Source organism: Chiloscyllium plagiosum, chromosome 23, assembly GCF_004010195.1.
Source record: "Chiloscyllium plagiosum isolate BGI_BamShark_2017 chromosome 23, ASM401019v2, whole genome shotgun sequence".
In the NCBI taxonomy this organism is placed as follows: domain Eukaryota; kingdom Metazoa; phylum Chordata; class Chondrichthyes; order Orectolobiformes; family Hemiscylliidae; genus Chiloscyllium; species Chiloscyllium plagiosum.
This window is the reverse complement of record NC_057732.1, coordinates 7,168,584-7,194,549: the sequence shown is the minus strand read 5'-3', so window position 1 is coordinate 7,194,549 and position 25,966 is coordinate 7,168,584. Positions and strand designations below refer to the sequence as shown.

Below are 25,966 nucleotides of genomic sequence, written 5' to 3'. Positions count from 1 at the left end.
CAGATGTCCGAGATACATAGCTTTGAAGTTTAACCATATCCACGCTCAAAGAAAAAGTAGAAGGAACCAAGTTTTGAATTTTTGCTCTTTAATGAGAAGAGCACTGTTTGCAACATGATGTTATTATTCTAATATTTGATACTTGGGCAAATGCATTAGTTTCAAATTTCTTAACTTTGAACGAAACCTGAAAAGATGAAAGAAATACTGTCAAATATTCAGTTTCAAACTCGATCAGCAGCTGGAGACATTGCACATCCACAAGGCTGAGATGTACGTGGATAGCCTGTTTAAACAGGCAGGGTGAGCAGGAATCCCCTGGGATCCCATTCACAAATTGGTTTTCCGTACTGGAAGCTGAGAAGAGTGCTGGTCCCTCAAGGGAGTACAGTCAGAGCCAGAGTCTGGCACCACAAGCACCCTGACTGTACAGGAAGGGAGGAGGAAGAAGGCAGGCACAGTTGTGACAAGGGATTCATTAGCTCGGGGAACAGACAGGAGTGTCTGCTGCTGCAGATGTGACTCCAGATGGTGTGTTGCCTCCCTGTTGCTGCTGAGCAGCTGCAGGGCATCCTGAAGGGAGAGGATAAGATAGAGGTCATAGTCCACATTAGTTACGTAAAGTCACCATACTCTTAGAAGACCAGAAAAGGAGAGTCCTTCATGGTAACCTCATCCAATGTGGGAATTGAACTCATGCTGTTGGAGTCATTCTGCATCACAAACCAGCCATCCAACCAACTGAGCTAACTAGTTCCACATTGATATAAACAATAAAGGTAGAACAAAACACGAGTTCAGGGAGCTAGGTAAATGACTAAGAAGCAAGCTTTTGAATGTTGCAATCTCAGGATTATTTCCAATGCCACATGCTCGTGTGGCAGAAAAGGCAGAATAAAGCAAATGGACGTGTGGCTCAGAAGTTGGTGCAGGAGGGGGGTTTTACATTTCTGGACCATTTCTGTGGAAGACCAGACTTCCAGACACCAGACAGTCTGCACCTGAACCAGAATGAGAAGATTTGCTCGTGCCACTCTGAGAAGTTTAAACTAGTTAAGCAGAGGCAGGGTACTGACTGCATTAATTCAATAGTGACCCAGCATAACAGGGGGAAAAAAAAAGGAACTGAGACAGATTCAAGTTTAGCCACATTGCACCTCAAGGAAGCAAGACAGGAATGGACGACTTCTACTTTTATGCCAAAGATTTGCTCGTGCCACTCTGAGAAGTTTAAACTAGTTAAGCAGAGGCAGGGTACTGACTGCATTAATTCAATAGTGACCCAGCATAACAGGGGGAAAAAAAAAAGGAACTGAGACAGATTCAAGTTTAGCCACATTGCACCTCAAGGAAGCAAGACAAGGATGGACGACTTCTACTTTTATGCCAAGGGGATTACAAGTAAGATAGCTGAATTAAGATATAGACTTATACATGGAACTACAATTGCCACCACAGAGACATGGTTGAGGGAGAGACAAAACTGGCAACTTAACATCCTGGGTTATAGGATCTTTAGGCAGATGGGGAGGGTGCTAAAGTGGAGGTGGTGTTGCAGTCTTAGGGAGTCAAGTACTGCAGTAAAGAGGGAATATACCATGGAAAGGTTGTCAAATGAGGTTTTGTGGATAGAATTCAGAAATTCAAAGGGGACACTCACAATTTTATGAGCATATTATAGACCCTTAAACAGTCAGCAGGCAATTGAGAAGCAGGTATGTAGTCCATTCAGGGAGGCATGTAAAATTCATAAGATAATTATATTTGGGGATTTCAGCCACTCCAATATTAATTTGGATAATCATTGTTTAAAGATGGCAAATTCCTTAAAAAGCTCTCCTGTAAACATTTCATGTCAACATGTACATGGTCCTACAGGGAATGATGCAGGGCTGGACCTAGTTCAGGTGTGAGGGGATGAGGCTGGACAGTTGTTCAAGGTGACATTAGGGGAATATCTTAAAGATAGCGACCACAACATCGAAAGTTTTAGGTTTGTAATGGAAAATGAGAAGGATGGTTTTGGGCTGGGGAAATGCAGATTTTATGAAAATAAGGCTGGATCTGGCCAAAATAGACTTGAAACAGCTACTTCAGGGTACATCTTCAACAGCACAGTCAAGCTTTCAAAAAGGTACTGGATGAAGTATATGCTAAACATGTTCTCTTTAGGGTGAGACAAGGAGCAACAAGGCCAGAGAACTGTGCATGTCTAGGAATATTCAAGACTGGATTAAAAAAAAGGAAAAGACAGATGTCTAACAAGTACAAACAGAGCAAAACAACAGGGGTTCTAGAGAAGTATAGAAAATGCAGGGGGAATCTCAAAAAATCTATTAGGAGAGCAAAGAGGGGCCATGAAAAAGTGCTGGGGGAAAGAGCAGAGTCTATTAGGGACCAAAGGAGGCAATCAGTGTGTGAAGGGACATTGGTAGTGATAAATGAGTAATCTATCTTTACGCTGGGGAGAAGAATGCAAGTACGGAATTTTAGAAGGTAAATGTAGTGATTGTAACAAGGTCAGCCAAAAATCCTCAGAATATGAGTTACCTGATTGGACCAGGTTAATAGCCCCAATCAGGGAGCCCTGTGCTGACAGATATAAACAGGAGTGTCTAACATTCTATTCATTCAGAGCTGGCTCTGAAGGAGCTGGATCAGTGTCAAGAACTCTCCATGTGTAAATAACGGGTGACTTTGGGATGGGATACCTACCTCTGTGGAGTTATTTCAATAGATTCCAAAGTTATTGAGAAGCAGGGAGGTACTGGAGGATTTTGGCACACTTTAAAGTGAACAAATCCCCAAGGCCAGGTGAGTTGCATTTCAGGCTGCTGTGTGCTTTTGTGTTGGTGGTAGCAGGGGAATTACAGGGGATCTGACCCACATTTTTAAATTGTTCTGGTTACAAGGGAAATGCAGGACTGAGGACAGTTCATGTGGCTCCACGTTACAAGAAGGTTGGCAGAGGTACACCAGGGATCTGTACGCCAGTGAGTCTAACATCATTGGTAAAGAAACTACCAGAGAAAGTAGAAAAGGAAAAAAAAAGTGAGTCTCCATTTAGTGGGACAAAATTTTATCATGAATAGCCAGCATGGCTTTGTCAGCGGGAGGTCACTCCTAACAGGTTTTACAGACATTTTGGGGAAATGACCAAGTGGTTAGATGGAAATATGGGCAATTGCTGTGGTTTATATTGATACCAGCAAGTCCTCTGACCAAGTCCCAGATGGGAAACTTGATGAAGAAGGTAAAAGCTCAAAAAGATCCAGGGTAATGTGGCAAGTTGAATCCAAAATTAGCTTAGTGACAGGAGAAAGAAGGTAGTGGCAGAAGGCTGTTTGTGTGACTGAAGCCTGGTGGGCAGTGGGCATACCAAAGGATTAGTGCTTATTACTTGTGATAGTCATAAATAACAGATTAGTATATGTGGTGGGGGAGGGGGAGGGGCTATGATGTAAGTAAGTTTGCAGATGACAAAAAAATGGCTACATGATTGACAGTGAGGAGGTGGGTGTTAGATTACAGGAGAATATAAAACAGATTTGTCAGAGACTCATTAGGTTTAATCCTGGTAAATGTGAAGTGATGCACTTGTAAAAAAAAATTAACAAGACAAGACAGTACTCAATGACTGGCAGGACACCAGGAAGTTCAGAGGAACATAGGGATCTGAAGGGGTTTGCCCTAAGATTTGTTAAGATGGCAGACCAGGTTAATAGGGCAGTTAAGGTAGCATACAGAACACTTGTTTTCATCAGTCACGGTACAGATTATAAGATCAGGGAGGTAGTGTTGGAGCTGTGCAGAACTGTAGTTGGTCCACAGCTGAAACAATGTGTTTGGTTCTGGTCACCACACTATAGGAAGGATGTGAGTGCACTGGAGGGACTGCAAATGAGATTCACCAGGTTGTTGCTGGAGATGGAGCATTTCAGCAATGGCGAGAGGCTGAACAAGCTCTGGGTTTTTCTTTGGAGCAGAGAAGGTTGGTGGGGGGGGGAACCTGAAAGAGGTGCATGGACAGGGTGGTTAGAAAGCACGATTCCCCTTGGTCGAAGGGTCAATACCGAGGGGACAGAAGTTTCTAAATGAAAGGCAGGGAGTTTAAAGGGGATTTGAGGAAAGATTTTTCACCCAGAGGATGGAGGTGTGGGATCTGGAATGCACTGTCTGGGTGGGTGGTTGAGGTAGGAAACATCACTACTTTTAAGAAAAGTACCTGCATGAGCACTTAAAGCATCATAACATCAAGGGTATAAACTGAGTGTGGGAAAATGGAATACTGTAGGTAATAGTATATTTTTAGCTGTACAGACTCAATGGGCTGAAAGACCTCTTCTGTACTGTATAATTCTATGATGCACTGTCACTTAAAAACACACTGAGCTCAGGTGTAAGCAAACACTGATGACCCCATCAAAATATAGCCAAGCATTTGAAGAGAGACATATTTTCAATATCTAGTAAAAATATAATCCATTATTTTTTAAGAGGTGTTGAAACAATAACTTATGTTTTAAAACACAGTCTCAGAGAATTCCAGTAAACTGATCAAAGAATTTCATGGCAAGGTCAGCCATTCCTCCGAACTCATGAAAAGTCAAAAACGTGAAATGTTAATTCTCTCTCTCTCTCTCTCTCTCGGCCACACACATACGCCCACACCCCCACCACTCCCCCCAATCCCAGCTGAAAATTTCCAATTTTTTCACTTTTTATTTCAAACGTCCAGTATCTGTAGTATTTTAATTTTGTATCACGATAAAGAATCCTGGGTATTGGTTATCAGCGCCACTGTTAATAAAAACATCTTAAAAAGAAAATCCCCCATGCAAAAATAGTCAGCTTGTTCAAAGATTCTGCGTGAATTTTGCCAATATAAAACTGCTCACTTTGCCTTCAATCTTCATTTACATCCTCTCATTTCCTGTGAACAATCTGCATAGGAAGCAACATTTTAAATGTTCAACCCATAAAACTGAAACAAGTTGCAATTCTTTTTCTTCCCGGCAACAGACAGACAGACACACACGTGACAAACACACTTACCCGGATTATGGATTCGGTCCAGTAACTTCACAGATCTCGCACTCACTACACCACCAACATGAACAAGAAACCCAGGTGGGAATGTTGTAAGGGTGAAGAAGGGAAATTCCTTTGCAGAGAAAAAGAAGTGAAATGATAAATTTACTTGCAAAATGACATGAGAGGAAAGTCATCACACTTTCACCGAAAATCCAGCGCTCAAAACCAAGACAAAGGAGCTACAAACCCTAACGTAATGCTGGGATTTATTTCTCAGTGCAAAGTTAAAAAGTATCAAATTTTTGTTGGACCTATATAGGACCCTGTTCAGGGTCAGAATAGGCGTGCTCTGTAGGAGTTTGCTTTCCATCCTCTACAAAGGACTTAGAAACAGTGGAGAAAACGCAAAAACAATTTAGGAGAATGCGACAAAAAAAAAGGAGAGGCCAAAGTTATTATGCAAGACTGAACTGTTTCCTTCGAAAAGAGAAAGACTTCAAGGCTTTTAAAATCACAGTAGATGTAAACAAAAGGTCTCCAGTTGTGAGAAAATCCAAAATTTACGGACATAAATATGAGACAGTCACTAATACTTCCAACAGAGAAGTACATAAGGAAAAATGGCTTCATTCAGATAATGGTCACCTGGAACTTGCTCTCATATAAAGTGGTTGAGGCAATAGCCTTAATCTCAAAAGGAAATTAGACCAGTACATGAAGTAAAACAAAATGGAAATATATATTGAAAGCTAAAATGCATTAGATAAAACAAGAGTCATTCATGTAGAGTCCCTTCCATAGAAGTATTACTATCAATATAGACTAGTTAGGTTGAATGGCTGTTACATTGAAAATAGGAGCAGGAGTAGATTGTTTGGCCCTTCAAGCCTACTCTGCCATTCAACATGATCATGGCTAATCCTCTACCTCAATGCCATAATCCCACTTTCTTCCTATACCCTCTAATATCTTTAAAATCTAGAAATCTCTCACTTTCTTGAATATATTCAGTGACTTGGTCTTCTATGGTATAGACTTCCACAGCTTCGCTACCATTTGGGTGAAGGAATTACTGGCAGTCAAGCTAAGTAATATTTTGTAAATTCCTCTTTGGAAATAGAACCAGTCTGCCTGAAGATTGGGATACAGACAAATTCTGACCTCACACCTTTAATGCATTGTCTGAGCTGAGATGTCACCTTTTGGATAAAACCTTAAATTATCTTGAGAAGGTGACTTGAAAGAAGTTCTAGGATTTACATATTAATGAACTAAAACCTGCTTTCTAAAAGATGAAAGACTTAACAATCTAGGTTTGTTCAATATATTGCTGTATGACACTGTAATCTTTTGCTATAAATTCATTGTCTTATGATCTTATAATCCACAACCACCTGGTGAAGGAGCAGCGTTCCAAAAGCGAGTGCTTCCAAATAAACCTGTTGGGATTGTTAATTGGTGTCATGTGATCTTTAACTTTATCCACCCCAGTCCAACTCTGGCTCCTCCACATCCTAAATAATTTATTTCTTATCCCGAACCTGCATACCCTTTTAAATGGCCAAGTGGTATTATCGCTGGACTGTTAACCCAGAGACCAAGGTAATGTTCTGGGGACCCAGGTTCTAATCCCGCCACAGCAGGAATTTTAATTCAATATAAATCTGTCTTATAAGTCTAATGATGACCATGAATCCTTTGTTAATTGTCAGAAACAACTATCCAATTCACAAACATCCTTTAGGGGAAGAAACTGCCATCCTTACCTGGTCTCCAGACCCACAGCAATGTGGCTGACTCTTAACCACCCTCTGGGCATTTAGGGATGTGCAATAAATGCTACCTAGTCAGTGACCCTTCATCCCGTGAATGGATAAAGGAAAAGAAGGGGAGCAGGAATATTACATTTACAAACAGATCAGCAAAAGCCTCAAAAGTCTGTATTTTTAAAGAGAGAGGTCTATGTTTGAAGAGTTAATTACATGTTCGTTTTTGATGAGAAACAGCACTCCCAGTATGTCAGGTTTCCTTGATTGCAAATACCACTTTGAAAAAATGTGCAAAGACATTCAAATTGCAAAACAAAACAATTGATAGCTCATAGCTGAGCTTGTTCCAAGCTTATAGATCATTATCAAGTTCAACAGTTTAGGACAAAGTTAACTGTCACTTAGGCAAATACGTTTTAATTAAGGAAAGCCAGCACTGATTGGTTAAATCAAAACTAGTGGTACTGGAAAAAGCACAGCATAGAGTCAGAGATGTACAGCATGGAAACAGACTCTTTGGTCCAACCCGTCCATGCCGACCAGATGTCCCAACCCAATCTAGTCCTACCTGCTAGTACCAGGCCCATATCCCTCCAAATCCTTTCTATTCATATACCCATCCAGATGCCTTTTAAATGTTGCAATTGTACCAGCCTCCACCACTTCCTCTGGCAGCTCATTGCATACACGTACCAGCCTCTGCGTGAAAAAGTTGCCCCTTATATCTTTCCCCTCTCACTCTAAACCTATGCCCTCTAGTTCTGGACTCACCGACCTCAGGGAAGAGACTTTGCCTATTTACTCTATCCATGCCCCTCATGATTTTGTATTTGGGCAAAAGCCCTTCATCAGGATTGGTTAAGGTCGGACCATGTTTAATTAGTTTGCTTGAATTTTCTTGATAAGTTAACAGTGTGTTGATGAGTGTACATGGACTTCCAAACAGCATTTGATAAAGTGCCACACAAAAGCAAAATTGAGAGTAAAGTTATAGTTCATGGGAAAAAAATGGACTGCAACATGGATAGTAAATTGGCCAAAAGACAAGATACAAGGTATAGCAGTGACTAGTTGATGTTTGGAGTGCCATTCACAAGGGTTTTCTGTTAGGAACCATGCTCTTCCTGAAATGTATCTTTTTACAGAATACAGGGCACAATTCCAAAGTTTGGAGGTGATTAAACTACTCTACGATTAAAACAAAGATGGCTAGTTAACTTTCTAAAGTGACTCCACCAGCCGAATGGTGCACTGAACTACATCAAAAGGCTCCACAGCCACAGAAACAGGCCACTGCAATAAACTGGTCCAAGCCACAGTGTTTGTGCTTCAAAATACCTTTGCCACCTGGCTTCATCGTACCCCATCAGCATATTACCATTTCTGTCTCCCTCATTTTTTACTCCACTTTCTCTTGATTACACTTGTGTTACTCAGGAGTTCGACATTCTCACTGCACTTTAGAAACTACAGAAATTTACAGGAGCGGATTTGGTCCATTGTGTTTGCAATGGCCAACAAAGAACTATCTAGCTGAATCCCACTTCTGGATTTTAGTCCATAGCCTCGCAATTTACAACAAGTGTACATCTAAGCACTTTACAAATACAATGAGCCTTTCACTATAACCCCTCCAGGTAATGAATTCCAGATGCCAACCACACTTTTGGTGTAAGTATTGCCACTTAAATCCCTTTGCAATCTCCTCCTCCTTACTCACTGTCTCAATATCCCTGCAGAGTTGATCTTCCCAATTTACTCTGTCTAGACTTTTGTAATTTGATGTACTTGAATCAATCTTCCTTCAATCTCCTCTGCCTAAGAAAAACTGATTCTATAGAGGTGTCTTTTGGATTTCTCCTTGACGATTTTATATTCATGGCCTTTAGGTTTACTTGATCAAAGGCTTTCATAACTTTAAAAGACGTGTATTCAGTTAGTCCTAATAGATTACATTGAATAAACATCATTGTTAACATTCATACTTTAGAGTGTTGTGGAGTAGCCAATAAGCATCCAATTTTATTTCCCATAGTCCCAAGTTCTGTGGTCATCTATCTTATAGTTATGGCTCCTTGTCATGGCCTGACCTGCAAGTGGAACTGTCTTCTCTATATTTACTACATCAATCATATCCCACAATCTTAAAGACCATCTTCAGGTTGCCACTCAGTCATCTTTTTTCTAACATTCTCCAGTTTGAGGAATCCATACCTATCAGTATTTTATATTTCAATTAAATTCTACAACTTAAGGCACAGAGGCATAGTATCTCCCAAAATTCAATAAGACAAATAAACAATAAAAGGACATCAAATCTTGTCAGAAAAGTGCATAAATTACAATGTAATTCAGAAACAATATCTGTGGAGCAACCAAGCATAATGAGTCCACAGTAAAAGCCTTTCTAAATGCTTACCCTATGTTCAAAAGCAGACTGAGTTTGCTGTCGATAGAGTGTTTTCAGCGGAACTCCATCTTTACCACCGCTCCCACTTCCCATACCTAAGAGATCATCAGGCAGGTGCATTATAAGCTTATTATAATAACAATCAGGTATCAAAATGAATCAGCACAGAAATACTTTTAAATATTCAACAAAAGAAGAAGTGATTATCAAGAAAATTGACCAGATATCTATTTTGCTTCAAAGGATAAGGGACTTCCACCCAAAACATCAACACATGTATCAGACTTGTCTATTCATTAGGGGGCCCTGTTAGCTGGATGTCTATCCTGCAATGCAGCGTGAGTGGGGTCAATTCCCACACTGGCTGTTACCAGGAAGGACTGTCCTTCTCAACCTCTGAACTCGCTGAGGTGTGGTGACCCTCAGGCTAAACCACCAGCATTTATCTCTCCATAATGAAGGAGCTGTCCAATAGTCTGGTAAGATTTAGTGAGCTTTGCTTTTTGATTTTTTTAATTTCAGCTTACTAATCATTGGAGAGGAATTTTTCTTTCATCTGACTACTCCTTCATTCACCAATTTTATTACCTCTACGTACTGTTCTCTGAAATGTTAAAACATGTACTTCAAGTACATACCTATTACACTGAAACCCTGCTGGCCCAAAACTATGAAATCCAGACAAACTGTTACCTAAAATTATTTCCATTTGATCCCACAACTTTCAGATTAGGTACTTGTGACACTGCAACAGATCACTGGAAAATATGTTCAGACTGTGAGAAAAACCATTCATGTTGCTGTGCTCTGATTGTGAGTGGTGACTTCAAACTTTTTTGCATTTCTGCTCCTATGTATCTGTAGCATAGGATCAGTAACCTGGTAATAGCAGGTAGGTCAAAAGTCAGCTAGAGCGACTGATTATGCTGTGTGCATATGCGTGAAGAAGCGATCTGTTTGTAGTGGGGGTGAGGCCAGTGAAGATAATGGGGGGAGGGGGAAAGAGAGTGACAGCGAGCGAGGGTGAGACTCGTAACTGCACAAGTGGAGGGGTTTGCACACTTGGGAAGTCAATACAAGCTTGCAGGGGGTGCAGGAGAGAGTTGAGATGCAAGAGGAACTAATTACTGTGTGTATATGTTAAAATGGGATCAGACTGAAAAATAGTTTAAGAAACATTGGTGTAGAGGATATCCATTGGGTAGGAAACGGAGATAACAATTAAGCAACTTCAAATATATACTATGAATGCATCGGAATTTACAAGCCTAGTTTTGGCATCTTTTGTAACTCAGGTGTCTATTTACATCTATTTGTTAATATTAATAAATATATTTTAATATATTTATTACAGATATATATATATATATATATATATGACATATTTATATCTGGTTTACACACCAGCAGTTAGATATTTGAATTGTATGGATAATGAAACAAATTCTGAACATCAGAAACTTCTTCATTCCAAACATTTTAAATTGAAAATTTACAGTGCACTTAAGCAGCTCTACCTTTACAATGTTAGCTTGTGGCTGTTTTATAAGGATTTACATTCAATATGCAAGTGAAGTTGAGAGGAATATTAACACAAGATGTTATTGAGAAACTTCAAATGGCTCATGTTCTAACAACAAACTTACAATGCAACCTATTAACTACACACTGTTTCTACGTGAACCGTGACCGATCTGTAAAAAGATTTGCATCTACTGGGTTTTCCTGAACTTAAGATATTAATAAATGGGACTGCTTATACAACTTTACACACATATCTACATCCTCCCCTTTGCCAGTGTTTCAGTATCACTGGCAGGGAGGAGCAATTACACTGTGCTAAGTTCATATGGGCAGTTTCTATTATAACCATAAAGATGGGAACTTAAATATACAAGTACGGACATTATGCAACTCTTCAAAATGAGAATTTGAGATTCCTTTTTAATTATCTCCCCAATCCCAATTTACCTGAAACTCAACTTGGTCCTAACTCTGAAATTTAATGGGAAATCTCATATTTTTAAAAATATGTTTGCTTTCGACTTTTACAGCTAGATATTTTTTTCCTACTGAAATCATTTTCTTTAATAATCACTTTCTTGTAATTTTTAAACACTTTTATACAAGATTACTTTTCAAATTGTAATGACAGGAAAATCATGAAAAAGCCTTATATAAAAGTTGGTGTTAAAAGTTTTAGCTGTGCCTTTGATAAGGAAACAGTGCAGACTTACCAACCCTTCTGTATAGGCCTTTGGTTCACATAAGCTAATTTTCTTTAGGAGTAAACAATACATAGCAAAAATGCACACAATTTTGTAAATTTCTTTTTACAAGAGAAAAATGAGCTCATGCGAGGTTGTACTGAAGAAAGGACAATACAGAATTAAACACACTACTTAAAAATTATGTAACAAAACATAGTTTTAAGCAAATCAGCCTTAATTTGATCAGCAGGTAAGCGTATAATGAAATTAACGATATTAACAAATGAATAAAGTAAGCATTGGACTGCAAACAGCAACCAGAACATTCAACAAGACAAATATTTAATGAACTATGCAATGAATGAATGAAGTGATTCCCAATAACTAATAGCCATGGTTCAGTCTATTCCTAATTCAATTCCCCCATTTCATCTCCATTGTCAATTTTTATGATAGAAAATATTTCTCTAGGACAAATTTGTAGGCAACTTCTGAACTTTTGGGATACTAGCAACTGTTTAAGTGCAGAGCAAAAAAAAAAAATTTAAATTTGCCATTTACAGAAATGTACATTAGTTTGATTTGTTTTTCTTAAATATGTTTTTACTTGCCAATTAATATCAAAATAATTTCAATTTTAGCATGCTTTCTTCCCCAATTCAGGTGCATTTTTCTGATCGTTTGCTTTCATATAAAGTAAACAAAAACACTTTAGGCACTGAGCAAACAGGACTTCTGAAAAGTAGTTTATCTTGATATTAATCAATCCTACCAGAGGCAGTTAGAAGCAACTCTTCATTGAAAGACACAGTTTTCCTCAGACAGACTGGACTCACATAGCCAGAATGAGGAGGAGTAAGGCTGTGCAGAGCCTCCGAGCGAAGGAGATGTGCACTTTTATGAAGTGGGGAACCGGAAAAGAGAGGAGGGGAACTGGGAAAGAGGAAAATCCTAGGCCCCTCAGGGGAAGGTGCTGCTGGAGAAAGGTTGCAGAAAAAAAAATGAAAAAGAAGTTGGAGGTTCAGAAGATCACGCACAGAAGATGAAGAAAACACTGCATGGAAAGTCATACAAAAGCAAAACAAATTAAATATACATTTGTCAAAATGAACACGTATACACAAACTACAGAAAGAACCAATGAAAACCTTCAGAGGCTGATTCAATCAATTTAAAAAACAAACAGCTTTTTGCATATTGACATAAAATGATACACTTATAAAAGGGCATTATACATTTTCAGTATGATTGAAAAGGTTTAATCCTTTGGGATCTTGAGTTAATTTTTTGGAACTTAGGTCTTTTGAAGAAAACATTTGCAAAAAAAGGCTTCCTTACATTTCAGACAAAATATTTTAAGTAAACCAAAACAATTTGGAACCAGTCAATTAAATCCTTAGACATCTGACCCTGGCACAGATGATATTGTCCCCAGTGGGTGCATAAAATGAAGAATCTTACTTGAGTACATCTTTCTTAGTTTTGCTATACCTACAAAGCCTTCCCAAAAGTACTTAAGAAATAATTCCTCAACCCAGATGCAACACACCTTCTGAAAGCAGAATAATTGTATTACCAAATGAATAATGCATTTAAAATCAAAAACCCATGTTCAGTTATACTGTCTATAGCACTGGACAAGCTTTTCTTTTTGAAGATGCTTCCATAAACAAGTTTGCAACTTAGCTAAAAGGATGTGAATATTAAATTCACACACTACCACAGCTTAGAGACATTCCACATAGACACTTAAATCAAAGCAAACTATTTTAAACTTCAGCACAATAACAAGAAAAAGGTACAGAGCAAATTTGGCTCATCCCATTCCCTGGCTTCCTTTAAAAAGTGTCTTTTATAAATGGGGGGAAAATGGCTATTCCTAAAAACTGTCCGTATTTTGCAGTTAAAGTAACAGCAAAACTGTCAGCATTTACCCCCCATTACAAGTGCCAGAGATTCCTGGATTTTCTACAGTGTGTATGTTAAACTTCCAACAAATGGAAATCTTTAGAGTGCACCAACTTGTACGATTTGCAGCTTAGCTTTGGTTGAAAGCTTGAAAAGGTCAGCTTGTTGAATTGGATGTAACTGGGCGTATAACAGTTTTTCAAGTTTAGAACTGTTACTGAACAACCTTTCTACACCTACAAAAACCTAATTTTATATTTGTGGAATGCCAAAAGTCTCTTAGTTAAAAAAAAGATATTTTATTCAAGCTAAAAACTAACTCATGGTTCTTCAAGTGAGGAGAGGTGAGAAAATCAGCCTATTGTACGCTCATTGATGCAGTAGATATAAACAATGCAGCATTCTTTAAAAAAGATTGTTCATCTGTGGCCTTGACAGGCACATTCTGAGTCCAATTCGCAAAGTCTAAAAAATTACATCACAGGGTGTGGGGATCACTGACCAAGCAGCACTTGATACCCATCCCAAACTCCCTTGAGAAGGTGATAGTGAATTGCTGCAGTCTGTGGTGTTGGAACATCCACTGTTAGGAAAGGAGCTTCTGGATTTTGACTAGCAGCTGGAAAACATTTGCACTCAACTAATGCTAAATGTCAGGTAAGTAACCTGAGAATTTAGAAAGAGTAAGAGTAAGATGATCACAAAAGGTGGAGGGGTAGAACTACATACATGTGGAAACCAATGCTATATTTATAGGGAGCCAAGATTAGATCTCTCGGGGATAAAGAGCTAACAACATAGTATCAGGAGCAGAGGCGCCATTGCAGTGACTATGGCTGGACATTTGTTACTACCTGATAGGAGATAAATGTTTAGGGCCTGGGGAAAGGCATAGGAGGAGGTAAACAGACAAGTGCTACACAGCAAAATGCTAGGTAAGGGTAACTGGAGGTTTGATTAATGAAATAATGGACAGGTCTTCCCCAAGAAGGGGATCAATTCCTCCAGAAAAACAAAAGGGCTCAGAAATATTAAAATGTGCTCAGCGATGGGAGTCTTGAAGACAATAATGGTGATCTAATATATATTAAAAGCCGATCAGGGAATAACCGGTAACTGTGAAACAAGTAGGAGACTGGTTTGTTCCTGTGCTTTACTGTTCTCGGTTTATGTTTGGTACAGGCTTCCAGAACTTGAATTTTCACATTAGACCTACATTCTCAGGCTTCTGTATTCCTGCTTCATTTTCTAGCCTTTATAAGTTGGACCAGTCTTAGGTGGTGGCCTATTTCTTTTCAAGTGTTCTTCTGTTAGCCTTTAACAATGACCTGCTTTTCACCGGAGTAGGGTACAGTTCACAAAATTGGGTGGTCATATTTTTTGGCAGATTGTATTTAATTCCTTGTTCCTTCTCAAAATGCTTTTGATTTTCAGTATATTAACCAAAACATTTGTCTGACATTGCCCTTTATAGCAAAGTCTTGCCAACCATTTTCTTTTAATTCTTCTGTTTCTGACCCCAGGAGTGTAACAAAGCAGTCTAGAGGGAGACTTTTATACAAAAAAATGTGGATAAAACTACTGCCCAAGTTTCTCTAGTAAGACGAAGAATAAAAATTAGCATCTTCAAAAGCTAAGAAAAATCCAACTGTTTCAGTTTTTGCTTTTGTCCTTAAGAAAATTATAATAATCTAACATGTCGTTTACAGTCAAATTTGTATTTTAGTAGATTCATGATGTCTGTACCTGCATCCATGAGCTTACCTAAGTGCAATAATTCTAGCACTCCATCAGTCAAAACAATCCTGGGTATCTTTTGAACTGCCACCTGAACACTGTTGACCATGATGAAAACATTTTTACTCTTTAAAGCACATAAATCTGGATAGAACAGAATGGACACACAACGAGGATCTATAATTCAAATATTTAGGTATCTGTAAGCCAAATTACTGTCAACTCAAGGTGAAAATTAAGGGGGCTGAAAAGTGATTTAAATCTAAACAGAGCATCCAATTCCATCATTATTTTCTCAAAGACCGACATTAGCTCAGCTTGTGTATCTTAAAAGTGTCCAGCTATAATAAATAAATTTCCACAGCATCTGAATTCATTCATTGTGATTCAAAGACTTAACGAAAATAGTTCCTCGTCCAATTCAGTTTGCTGCGCTCTAGTTCAACGAGAGGAATAAGGTTTAGACAAACAGAATGAGGTGCTTCAAGTGCAAAGAAACATAAATTTACAACAAAAAAAAGCGGGGTGGAGGTGCCTTACCAGTTTTAGGTGTCAAACTCAAATCTGTGTCAGAAGAGGAGGACTGTCGACTGTAGGACTTGGAAGGTGAAAAGGAATAGGTTTGATTTTTCAGTGGGGTGGAGGGTCCAGATGAATGAGTAACAGGGTTGGGATCTTCACTGAAGGGAACCCTGCCAGAAGAAGCGGGAAACACATTCAGTAACCCTGTGCTAAGGATCTAAGCAATGACGGAATGATCCAAATACAGGGGAGACAGCAGTTGCTTCTTTGTGCAAGCGGAGGACGACGCCAAAAGGCAAAGAACCGCCGTCCATACACTGGGGAAACATATGGCTACCCGGGTTTGTACATTACACACAAGAAACAGGTTAGAAATTCTGGAGCACAAATCAAACCATGTACTAGGAACCTGAGCGAGATGATTGTGTAAATAAAGCAGCATGAAATATGACTTTAAAAATACACAACGCATTTTAACTAGATAACAAAAGAAAGCTCGAGAATGTGGAACTGAAACTCATGTTTCCTTATTCCGGAACACCAAAACAGTGCATCACAGCTAAAAATGAAAACAAAAAAAGATTTGTTAAGTAAAGCTTCTGCAGGTTTTACTCAAGGTATTGAAAACCAGAACTTCCTCTGGTACTTTATCTTTAGCAATGCTATATTAAAATCTACTTAAAATTTGATCAATTCTTAGTTCCAGAAGCTGGACACCAGTTAAACTAAGAAGGGGTTGAGGATTTAGGATACCTTCCTACACTACCTGCCTGACATTACTCACTGAACCTTTCTGCCTGTGGCCCGGCTATCCCCATCTCCTCAGCCTGTGCAGTCTCATACCAGTGTAGATGAGTGTAGGAACAGATACAGAGAAGTTCTGAGTTAGTCTCGAGCCCGTAGCAGTGTGAATTGGGCTGTTGTGAGTCGAACGGCATCCGTGGCTTGGCTGATGCACCAAAGGAGACCTGACAGAGAGAAGCAGGAGCCAGGAGAAAAAATACACACGGTAGAACTGTCAATGTTTTTAAAAAAAACAAATGTGAGGGAGTCAAGGTATAAAGCAAGCATCTTCACTTTTTGGTATAATATACAAGTAGGATTACCAGAAACCATGAAGTACTCAATAGGAAATATCTGCAGACACAACCAACATGCATGTATTAGAGCCGTTTAAAGGTGACATGAGAAGCTGGGGAGGTAGACAGTAAAACTCAAGGTTAACATACATTTAGATGAGTTTTAAGACGACAAATTGATTTTTAGTTTATTACACTCAAAAGCTTGAAGATTTCAAATGCTTACAAGTATTTTACACCATAGAATTTTCCAGCTTTCTCAAATTAGCCATGCAAACATTAGGATTGTATGAAAATAAAGACACTGCCACAGTAAAAACAATTCAGAGTTTTAGAGGGATGGGATTTTAAGAACTGTATTCCATGGGAGCAAATTAACAAAGTTTATTCCCTTTTCTGATGACATTTTGTTAACATGCCTCTCCTCAAGTCTTTCACTTGATGAAACAACAATGTGGGCAAGTAACTTATCTGTTTCCTTGGCCAATATTGCTGAGATAGCTGTTATGGCATATGCCAGAAAAAGCGTCACTGGCACATCCTCTCATTCAAAGTTACCAAATACCAATTAAAATACCTCCACTTTGTTGGCAGCATTCAAAAAGGTGAATTGATCTATAATTGCAAAAGACTTTATTCAGAATAAATCAAAATAAAAGGGTGCTATTTCATCTTTTAAAATTAAGAACTTATAAAATGAGACACACACTGAAAATACTTGGAAAATAACTTGCTCTTTCCAATTTATTTTTAATAATTTTTTTTTACCAGTTTGAACACTTTCACATTAATTTATATAACTGACATTCAGTGAATATTGATGAAAGCAGGGCTGCTCTGTACCTTAACTCCACATTCCTACTTTTGCCCAAGATCCTTAAACAACTGTGGATACCTATAAATCCTAAAAAACTACAAATTTCAGATTTAAAATTTACAACTGATCTAGTATCAATTGTCATTTACCAAAGGGAATTCCAAGGCCCGGTTCTAATTTTTAAACTATATGTAACATAGTTCTAGACTTCCCAGTCATCAGGAAAAGTATTTCTGTTGAAACTGTCCGTGCCCCCTAATGTCTTGAGTGAAACCCTGGGGTCTAGGTATCATTTTGGTAAAATTACCGCATACTCTCTCCAATTGTTTAATTAATTTGCATTTTAGTTTTCCCTTTGGCTTATCAGATGATTATTTACGCAAACTTTATCACTGGATGTTACTATCCCATTCACTATTCAACTAGTCAAGCATGGAAATGTAATATTTCAATGAATATTTGTATACAGCAATGGATACTGTACCAGCTACAGTCTGCTGCTATTTATTATCTTCAACCAAGCTACATCCATTGGGATATTCCAAGGTCAGGGTAGCTGCATGACAGATGCAGACCATTATTTTTCTATGATTTATTTAGTGGGTATTGCATATGGGACTTTATTTCAGGAACATTCATAAACAGTGCATTTGGTTAAAATGGTTCAAGTATGGGTAATTGATGCACAAAGTTCAAGGCCATTGTCAATTCAGCTTTGGAACAATGATTTAAACCATTCAAGATAATCTTTATTCCTTACCAGATGTAAACGTATTTGTTCCATTAACCAAATGAACGATACTAAATTCAAAAGCTACCAATTTCTTTTTTTTTTAAAAACAACGAACCTCCTGATAGAAGTATTACTTTTGATAGTTGATTTCATGACAGTAACGTTTCAGGTTCTCTTTAGATATTTTCACAATAAACTGAGGTGCTGCTTAAGAAAATCGGAGTGCATAAATCTCGAGCCAGCTTTAATCCCTTGAGAACAATTAGAGGTAGGACAAAAAGCATAATAGGAGTTGGTGCTTCTTTCAGTTTGAAGAAAACCATTTCATATTCACCAAGGTCTGGTGCTTTTTTAAAGCTGGAAACAGGGGAACTATTATGCAATAAAGGAATAATAATGCTCCCAAATAATGAAATTTCTCAATTTAGCAATACACAGCAGCAGGCTTTCATAAAACCTTAGTATGCAAATCACATCTTCACATGCACGTATACATTATTGCTACTTAAATACACAAAGTTTGCGCAAACAATTGAATGCATCCAGGCATAGCTTCTGATACTGGATACAGGTCTACAATTTGCATCAAATTAAACAATATTCAAAGGTTTAAAGATCAGACATATTTTTAGTTACTCTTTTTGAGTGCTGCTCAACAACCACATAAAATAGGAGGTGCTATTAACTCACATCAAGGAGCATGGAAATTAATAAAGGCAATGTAGCAGTGCTTCCTGAAAAGAAAAGGAAAGCTCAAAAGGGAAAAAACACAACACTAAGTTTCCAACAGAGAAACAGGCCACTCAAGCCAATTGGTCTATTCCTATCTTCTGTCCTTTGTACTTAACTTCATCTCACTCTTGCAACATGTCCTTGAACTCTAGTATCAGGAATAAGGGTGACAAACTTATAGTTGGAACTATAATGTTGGTTGGGGGGCTAATACGGAGACTTGGATATCACATGGGCAAGAATTATTGTTGGATGTTCCAGAGTTTAGATGTTTCAATGCAGGGGATTGGGGGGACGGGGGGTGGTTTTGGGGGTAAATGTGGTGGTTGAGTGGCATTGTCAATCAGGGATAGTATCACAGCTGCAGAAAGAGAGAGCATCAAGGAGGGTTTGTCTACTGAGTCAGTATGAGTGGAAGTCAGAAACAGAAAAGGAGCCGTCACTTTATTGGGAGTTTTCTACAGGGGTCCCAATAGCAACAGAAACAGGGGAGCAGATTGGAAGGCAGATTTTGGAAATGTGCAGAAGTAACAGGGTTGTTGTCATGGGTGACTTTAACTTCCCTAATATTGATTGGAACCTACCTGGTTAAAAGAGTTTGGATGGAGCAGTTTTTGTCAGGTGCGTCCGGGAAGAGTTCCTGACGCAATATGTCGATAAGCCAACTTGAGGAGAGGCCGAATTGGATTTGGCACTTGGCAATGATCCAGGCCAGGTGTCAAATGTCTCAGTGGAGAGCATTTTGGTGACAGTGATCACAACTCAATGACCTTTACATGGAGGGGGATAGGAGCAGAAGACATGGGAAATTATTTAACTGGGGGAAGGGATATTACAATGCTATTAGGCAGGAACTGGGGCACCTAGATTGGGAATAGATGTTCTCAGGGAAATGCACAACAGAAATGTAGAGATTGTTTAGGAAGCACCTGCTGATAATGCTGGACAGATTTGTCTCACTGAGGCAAGGAAAGGATGGTAGGGTGAAGGTACCTTGGGTGACAAGAGACGTGGAACATCTAGTCCAGAGGAAGGACGAAGCTTACCTAAGGTTGTGGAGGCAAGGATCAGACAGGGCTCTAGAGGATTACAAGGCAGCCAGGAAGGAACTGAAGAATGGACTTAGGAGAACCAGAAGGCAGCATGAAAAAGCTTTAGCGAGTAGGATTAAGGAAAACCCTAAGACATTCTACACCTATGTGAGGAACAAGATGATGGCCAGAATGAGAGTAGGACCAATCAGGGATAGGGGAGGGAACTTGCGCCTGCAGTCAGAGGAAGTAGGGGAGGTCCTTAATGAATACTTTACTTCAGTACTTACTACTAAAGGGGGCCTTTAGGTTTCTGAGGACAGTGTGAAACAGACTGATATGCTAGAACAGGTTGATGTTAGGAAGGAGGGTGTGCTGAAAATTTTGAAAGAAATAAGGATAGATAAATCCCCTGATCCAGGTTACTACAAGAAGCGAGAGAATGCACCTTTGGGGATGATCTTTGCATCCTCACTATCCACTGGAGTAGTGCTAAAGAACTGGAGGGTGGAAACTGTTATTCCCTTGTTCAAGAAAGGGAATAGGGATAATCCTGCAAATAACAGACCAGTCTTACATCAGTGGTGGGCAAAGTACTGGAGAGGATTTTGAGAGACAGGATTTATGATTATTTGCAGAACCATGGTTTGATTAGAGATAGTCAGCATGGCTTTGAAGAGTACAGGCCATACCTCACAAACCTGACTGAACAGAGAATTGGTTGTTCCAGAGAAGACACAGACATTCATATCAATTATATAGCAACACATTCAATGTGCTCATTTACTTCTGCTTAACAAATTTAAAATTCCTGCTGCATTTCCTGACAGAGAGATAGCTCGCGAGAGCGACACACACACACACACAAGGAGAGACAGTCAGACAGACAAACAGAAGGAGGGAGAAGCAAGCAAGGGAGTGCACGAGGGAGACACAGACAGATAAACTGGAGTGGTGGGGGGACAGACACGCACAAATGGGAGAGGGAGACAGGGAGGGGGACAAACGAGACACACACGCACACACACAAACACACATGCTAGGGGGTTGTGGCAGAGCAGTGGAGGGACAGGTCCGAGTGAGTGAGTGAGTGACTGGGAGGGTGAGTGGGGAATAAACAGACAGAGAGGGGATGGAGCTGGGGCGAGAGCATTTCAGTGCTCCGGGCACAAGGTCAAATATCCAGTTTGTCCCCAGACCTTGATCAGGGATAGTGACAGAGCAAGATTGAAGCAAGCGGGAAAGTATCCCACCTATTGAAAAATGTAGCCAAATTCTGGCCTCATGAAAAAGTGAATAGTGGTGGTGGAAACCGGTTGGAAAACCAAACACGTTCAAATTTTGTAATGTGTCAGCTGTAGTCGCCATCTTTTGAACACCCTGTGCCTCTGGATCAATCAAACTGCTATAGGAAGGATATTATTAAATTGGAAAGGGTGCAGAAAAGTTTGACAAAGATATTGTCAGGAGAGACTGGAGGGTTTTAGTTATAAGGGAGAGGCTGGATAGGCTCGAACATTTTTTCCCTGGAGCATAGAAAGTTGAGGGGTGACCTAATAGAGATTTATAAAATCACAAGGGACATAAATCAGGTGACAAGCAAAGGTCTTTTACCTCGAGTGGGAGTTCAAAACTAGAGGACATAATTTTAAGGTGAGGGGGAAAGGATTAAAAAAGGGACACAAGGGGCAACTTTTTGCACACAGAGGGTGGAGCATGTATGGAACAAACTGTCAGAGGAAGTGGAGGATGCCGGTACATTTACAACATTTAAAAGATATTTGGACAGGTATATGAATAGGAAAGGTTTCATGAATTGAAAATGTTTTGAGACAAATGGGGGCCAGTCCAATTTAGGAAACGTGGTCGACATGGAAGAGTTGGGTCGAAGGGTCTGTTTCCATGATGTATGACTCTATGACTACTCCTAATAGCAGATTTACCCTGTCTGTAGAATTAATGGGAAAACCCATTCTTATCCTGGCAACTCCTAACTTTTGAGAGAACTGGAATTTTATGCTTGCCAGAGGCATAACCCTAATCACAAGAAATCACTTCACTGTACTTTAACTCAGGTAGTTTGAGATGAGCTGCTAAACTGGTCAGAATGCACAAACTATACTAAAACAAATATAGCCAACGTACAGGTAACTCCTTACTTTCAGCCACTGGCATCACTGGGGGCAGCTCTGAAGAGAAAGTAGCCTGGATCTGTCTGGCAGGTTGAAGGATGTGCATTTTTTTAAAAAACAGATTAAAGGAAATATAGCTGTGGGCACATGTGCACAGAAATTAGGAACACACTTGGAAGTTACAATATTGATGTTCCTTCTCTTGAAAAAGAATCCTGATCAAATAAGAACATATTCTGATCAAGATGATATCAAGAATTCATGAATTTCAGCAGGGTAATCAGATGCCTCGAGCAACTTGGTAGGTGCTCTAAAAGGCCTCAGTTCGGATAGCACCAAATGAACCTGGCAGTGACCTTGCAGTTCGACTCAAATCAACACTGAATATTATCATTTTTACAAAGCTGCCAAAGGAGAATTTTGGAGAGTGGCTGAAAACATTTCAAATGTACGTATAAGAAAGTACATGACAGAAGAACCATCGGCAGATAGCTCACTTTTGAACTTCCTGAAGGATGTTTGTGGATCATTGCTGTTGTTGCCTCATCCAAGATATTGTAAATGACGTGCATTAACATCAGTTGTGAAGCTGAGATGCTAATTCAAGTAGTTTGAGGGTTCTAATTAGTCCTAAATTTATTACATTTTGGTTAACTCTCATTTCTGATCAGCAGTAAGATTTCCAGATTTCCCTGACTGTTAAAGTTGAAATAGTTCAGTTTAATCTTCCATTAATCCAGCTCTTTAAAAAGACCATTATCTTGACACAGCCTCCACCTCTGGGAGATTTTTCCAGCATATTTCTCCTACTTTTTAGCATGAGAAAAAGGAACAACTCATTTTCTGATACTAAACCTTCATTCATCCCTAATATGCACAACCCTCACTCATAAATTATCTTGTTCTCTTCTTTATATCCAAAAGGATAACGTTGTTCTGAGTTTCTCTGTAATCATCGTCTATTTTTAAGAGAAATGTTTGCAGCTACACACAAGTAAATGGGATATTCCAATGACCAGGTCTTCCAAACACTCATTCAGACCTTTCCACTTACTAAAATAACAGGCCTTGAACAACAAGAAAAGGTTGTGGGCGTCTATCACTCGGATGTAATTACAATAACTTTCACACATTTCCAAACCAAATGCCAGCACTTGCTGATTTGACACTGGGCTGAGGCAGCTGTTTTTTTTTGTTCTTGCTTCCAATAAGAACAACTTCATATTTTCTCATCACACACACACACACACACACACGCCAACTTTTTGTCCACTTACCTAATGTCTCTGAACTGTTTTGTTTCCTCTCATAACTTGCCTTCCTCCCTATTTTTAAGAGTCTGCCAATTTGGCTATAGTACACCTGCTTCCTTCGTTCAAGTCATTGATTTCTGTTGCAATCCCAGGACTGATTTCTGTGGAATTCCATTGGTTACTGGCTGCAAACTCCTTTTCTCCACTTGGTGTCTCCTACCCATTAGCCAATTTTCTATCCATGCTAATATACTACCTCCAGCACGGAGGGCTCTTGTCCTTTGACTTAATCTTTTGTGAGGTACTTTGTCAAACACCTCCAAATGCAACACATCTACTGGTTACTCTCTCAAAAAGTAGTTGACTTTTAAAGTTTCAAATTAGTTAGCAATGCCAGATGTCATTTTATTTAAAATAGACAGAGACATATATCATTTCTTAGAACAAGAAAATCTCAAGCATCACTCTCCAATATAATCATAGAATTTCAAAACATAGCACTTGATTTTACAGAAAATCTATTTGACATATCTTACATTTAAAATTACAAGTTTTACAAACAGCAGAATATACTGTACATTGTAGACCGAGAGAGCAAATGCTAACTGTAACAAAAGCAACAGATAATAAATCTTCAAGTATAAGCAGATATAGCATTCATAGCTACCAGACTTTCACTGTGCAGACCGAAGGGATAGATGGATGGGACTACAATTCCTTGAGGTAGAGTGGACTTGTCTCATGGGGACAATTTGGTCATAAAACATGGTAGAAATTTGAAATTTTATGGCATTTACTTACAGCTTTTTATTAAAGCAGAAAAACCATAGTCCTAATCTATGCTCACTTAGATGATTGTCACCAATTGCAAAATTGACTTCATAGCCCTGGTGCCAAGAAAGAGAAAATCAGATTGCCCATTCTTAATGCTCACCTAGTAACCAGTTATAGTCAAGTATGTGGATGTCAGGCAAGTGCATGATGAGATGTTGCAAACTCATACAACTGGTTTCAGTTTCCTAGACTATAAAAAGGTAGGGGTGCAAACCATGTTTCATTAGCAGCAGGTGATTAATGCTGATAATGGACAGGATCTTGTGATGACTCCACCACAAATAGTGATATAGGAACACAGAACATAGGAGTAGGCCATACAACCCACAAGCCAGCACTTGCCACTGAATATGACCCTAGCTGATTGAGCTCATTAGCCTCATTTCCCTCCACCCACCAGCCCAACCTAATCAAATATCCCTCGACTGTGGAATAGACACTTAATGGTAAGGTCCTAGGGAGTGTTGCTGAACAAGGAGACCTTAGAGTGCAGATTCATAGCTCCTTGAAAGTGGAGTCGCAGTTAGATAGGATAGTGAAGGCGGTGTTTGGTATGCTTTCCTTTATTGGTCAGTGTATTGAGTACAGGAGGCTGGGGCTGTTTTCCCTGGAGCGTCGGAGGCTGAGGGGTGACCATATAGAGGTTTACAAAATTATGAGGGACATAGATAGGATAAATAGACAAAGTCTTTTCCCTGGGGTGGGGAAAGTCCAGAACTAGAGAGCTTAGGTTTAGGGTGAGAGAGGAAAGATATAAAAGAGACCTAAGGGGCAACCTTTTCACGCAGAGGGTGATTCGTGTGTGGAATGGGCTGCCAGAGGATGTGGTGGAGGCTGGTACAATTGCAACATTTAAGAGGCATTTGGATGGGTATATGAGTAGGAAGGGTTTGGAGGGATATGGGCCGGGTGCTGGCAGGTGGGACTAGATTGGTCAGCATGGAGGGTTGGGCTGAAGGGTCTGTTCCGTGCTGTACATCTCTACGACTCTATGTTATTACAACATTATGGCAGTGTTTAACTCAAATTTAAGTAAACATACTAAATACATAGATATATAGATATAGGATTTAATGAATGGTTGCACTTCTGGTTATGCAGCTAAAATAACATGTCCTGGATGTAATATGTAGCAAATCATACTACTCAGTCACAAGACGAGGGATATGTAGGAAAGTCAGCACATGCAATTAGCCTATAATGATTATTTTAGCTTTAAAATACCACGCATAACAAGGTTCAAATTCTGAGTCAGGTGTAGCATTGTAATCTCAAAGATTTCAGGGATTACTCATACTTTCTTTATCTGAATTTACACTTTAATGAAATGTGTCTAACTTCCACAAGTATTTTCTCTGTCATGTACTTGACAGATTGTGCTTTTAGTGTACTTGCAATTCCAAGAAATCTTTCTGCACATTACTTAATAATTCGGCATATGAAATTGGTATGCAACATAATATGAAGTAATCCAGAGGAAGTGATTGCAGATAATTGTAACCTTATACTTACTCTTTCAGGTCTTTGGACGGGGAACTACATGGTGGGAGGAGCGATGTCACTGTATTACTCAGTTTATCAAGCGTACATGCAGTCCCAATTGCACGTACCACCAATCCAGATTCACCTTCCAAGTCAAAACACTGCAGGTAGCCCACTACAGCATTGCCTCCCATCTCAAGTACCTTTAGGCCAATTTTTCGTTGCAGTTCTCCTGTAAAAATCAAATACCCATTGGTACTCAACATGATTTATCTCAAATACA

At 39.2% G+C, this 25,966-nt stretch overlaps 1 protein-coding gene across 23 annotated transcripts in view; it reads right to left on the bottom strand.

Annotated features, from left to right (window-relative positions):
• c2cd5 (C2 calcium dependent domain containing 5) overlaps positions 1-25,966 on the bottom strand; it is a 126,486-nt gene that overhangs the window by 72,470 nt on the left and 28,050 nt on the right. For 9 of the 23 annotated variants that reach the window (XR_006315044.1, XM_043713403.1, XM_043713405.1 and 6 more), the window contains exons 7-11: positions 25,714-25,915; positions 15,609-15,760; positions 12,196-12,399; positions 9,223-9,308; positions 5,056-5,164 (exon numbers count right to left, since the gene is read on the bottom strand). Coding sequence is in view for 22 of the 23 variants with exons in the window: in XM_043713403.1 (XP_043569338.1) it covers positions 5,056-5,164; positions 9,223-9,308; positions 12,196-12,399; positions 15,609-15,760; positions 25,714-25,915 (753 nt within the window). In the remaining variant the exon portion in view is untranslated. The other 14 variants (XM_043713415.1, XM_043713416.1, XM_043713421.1 and 11 more) reach the window with 5 other exon arrangements.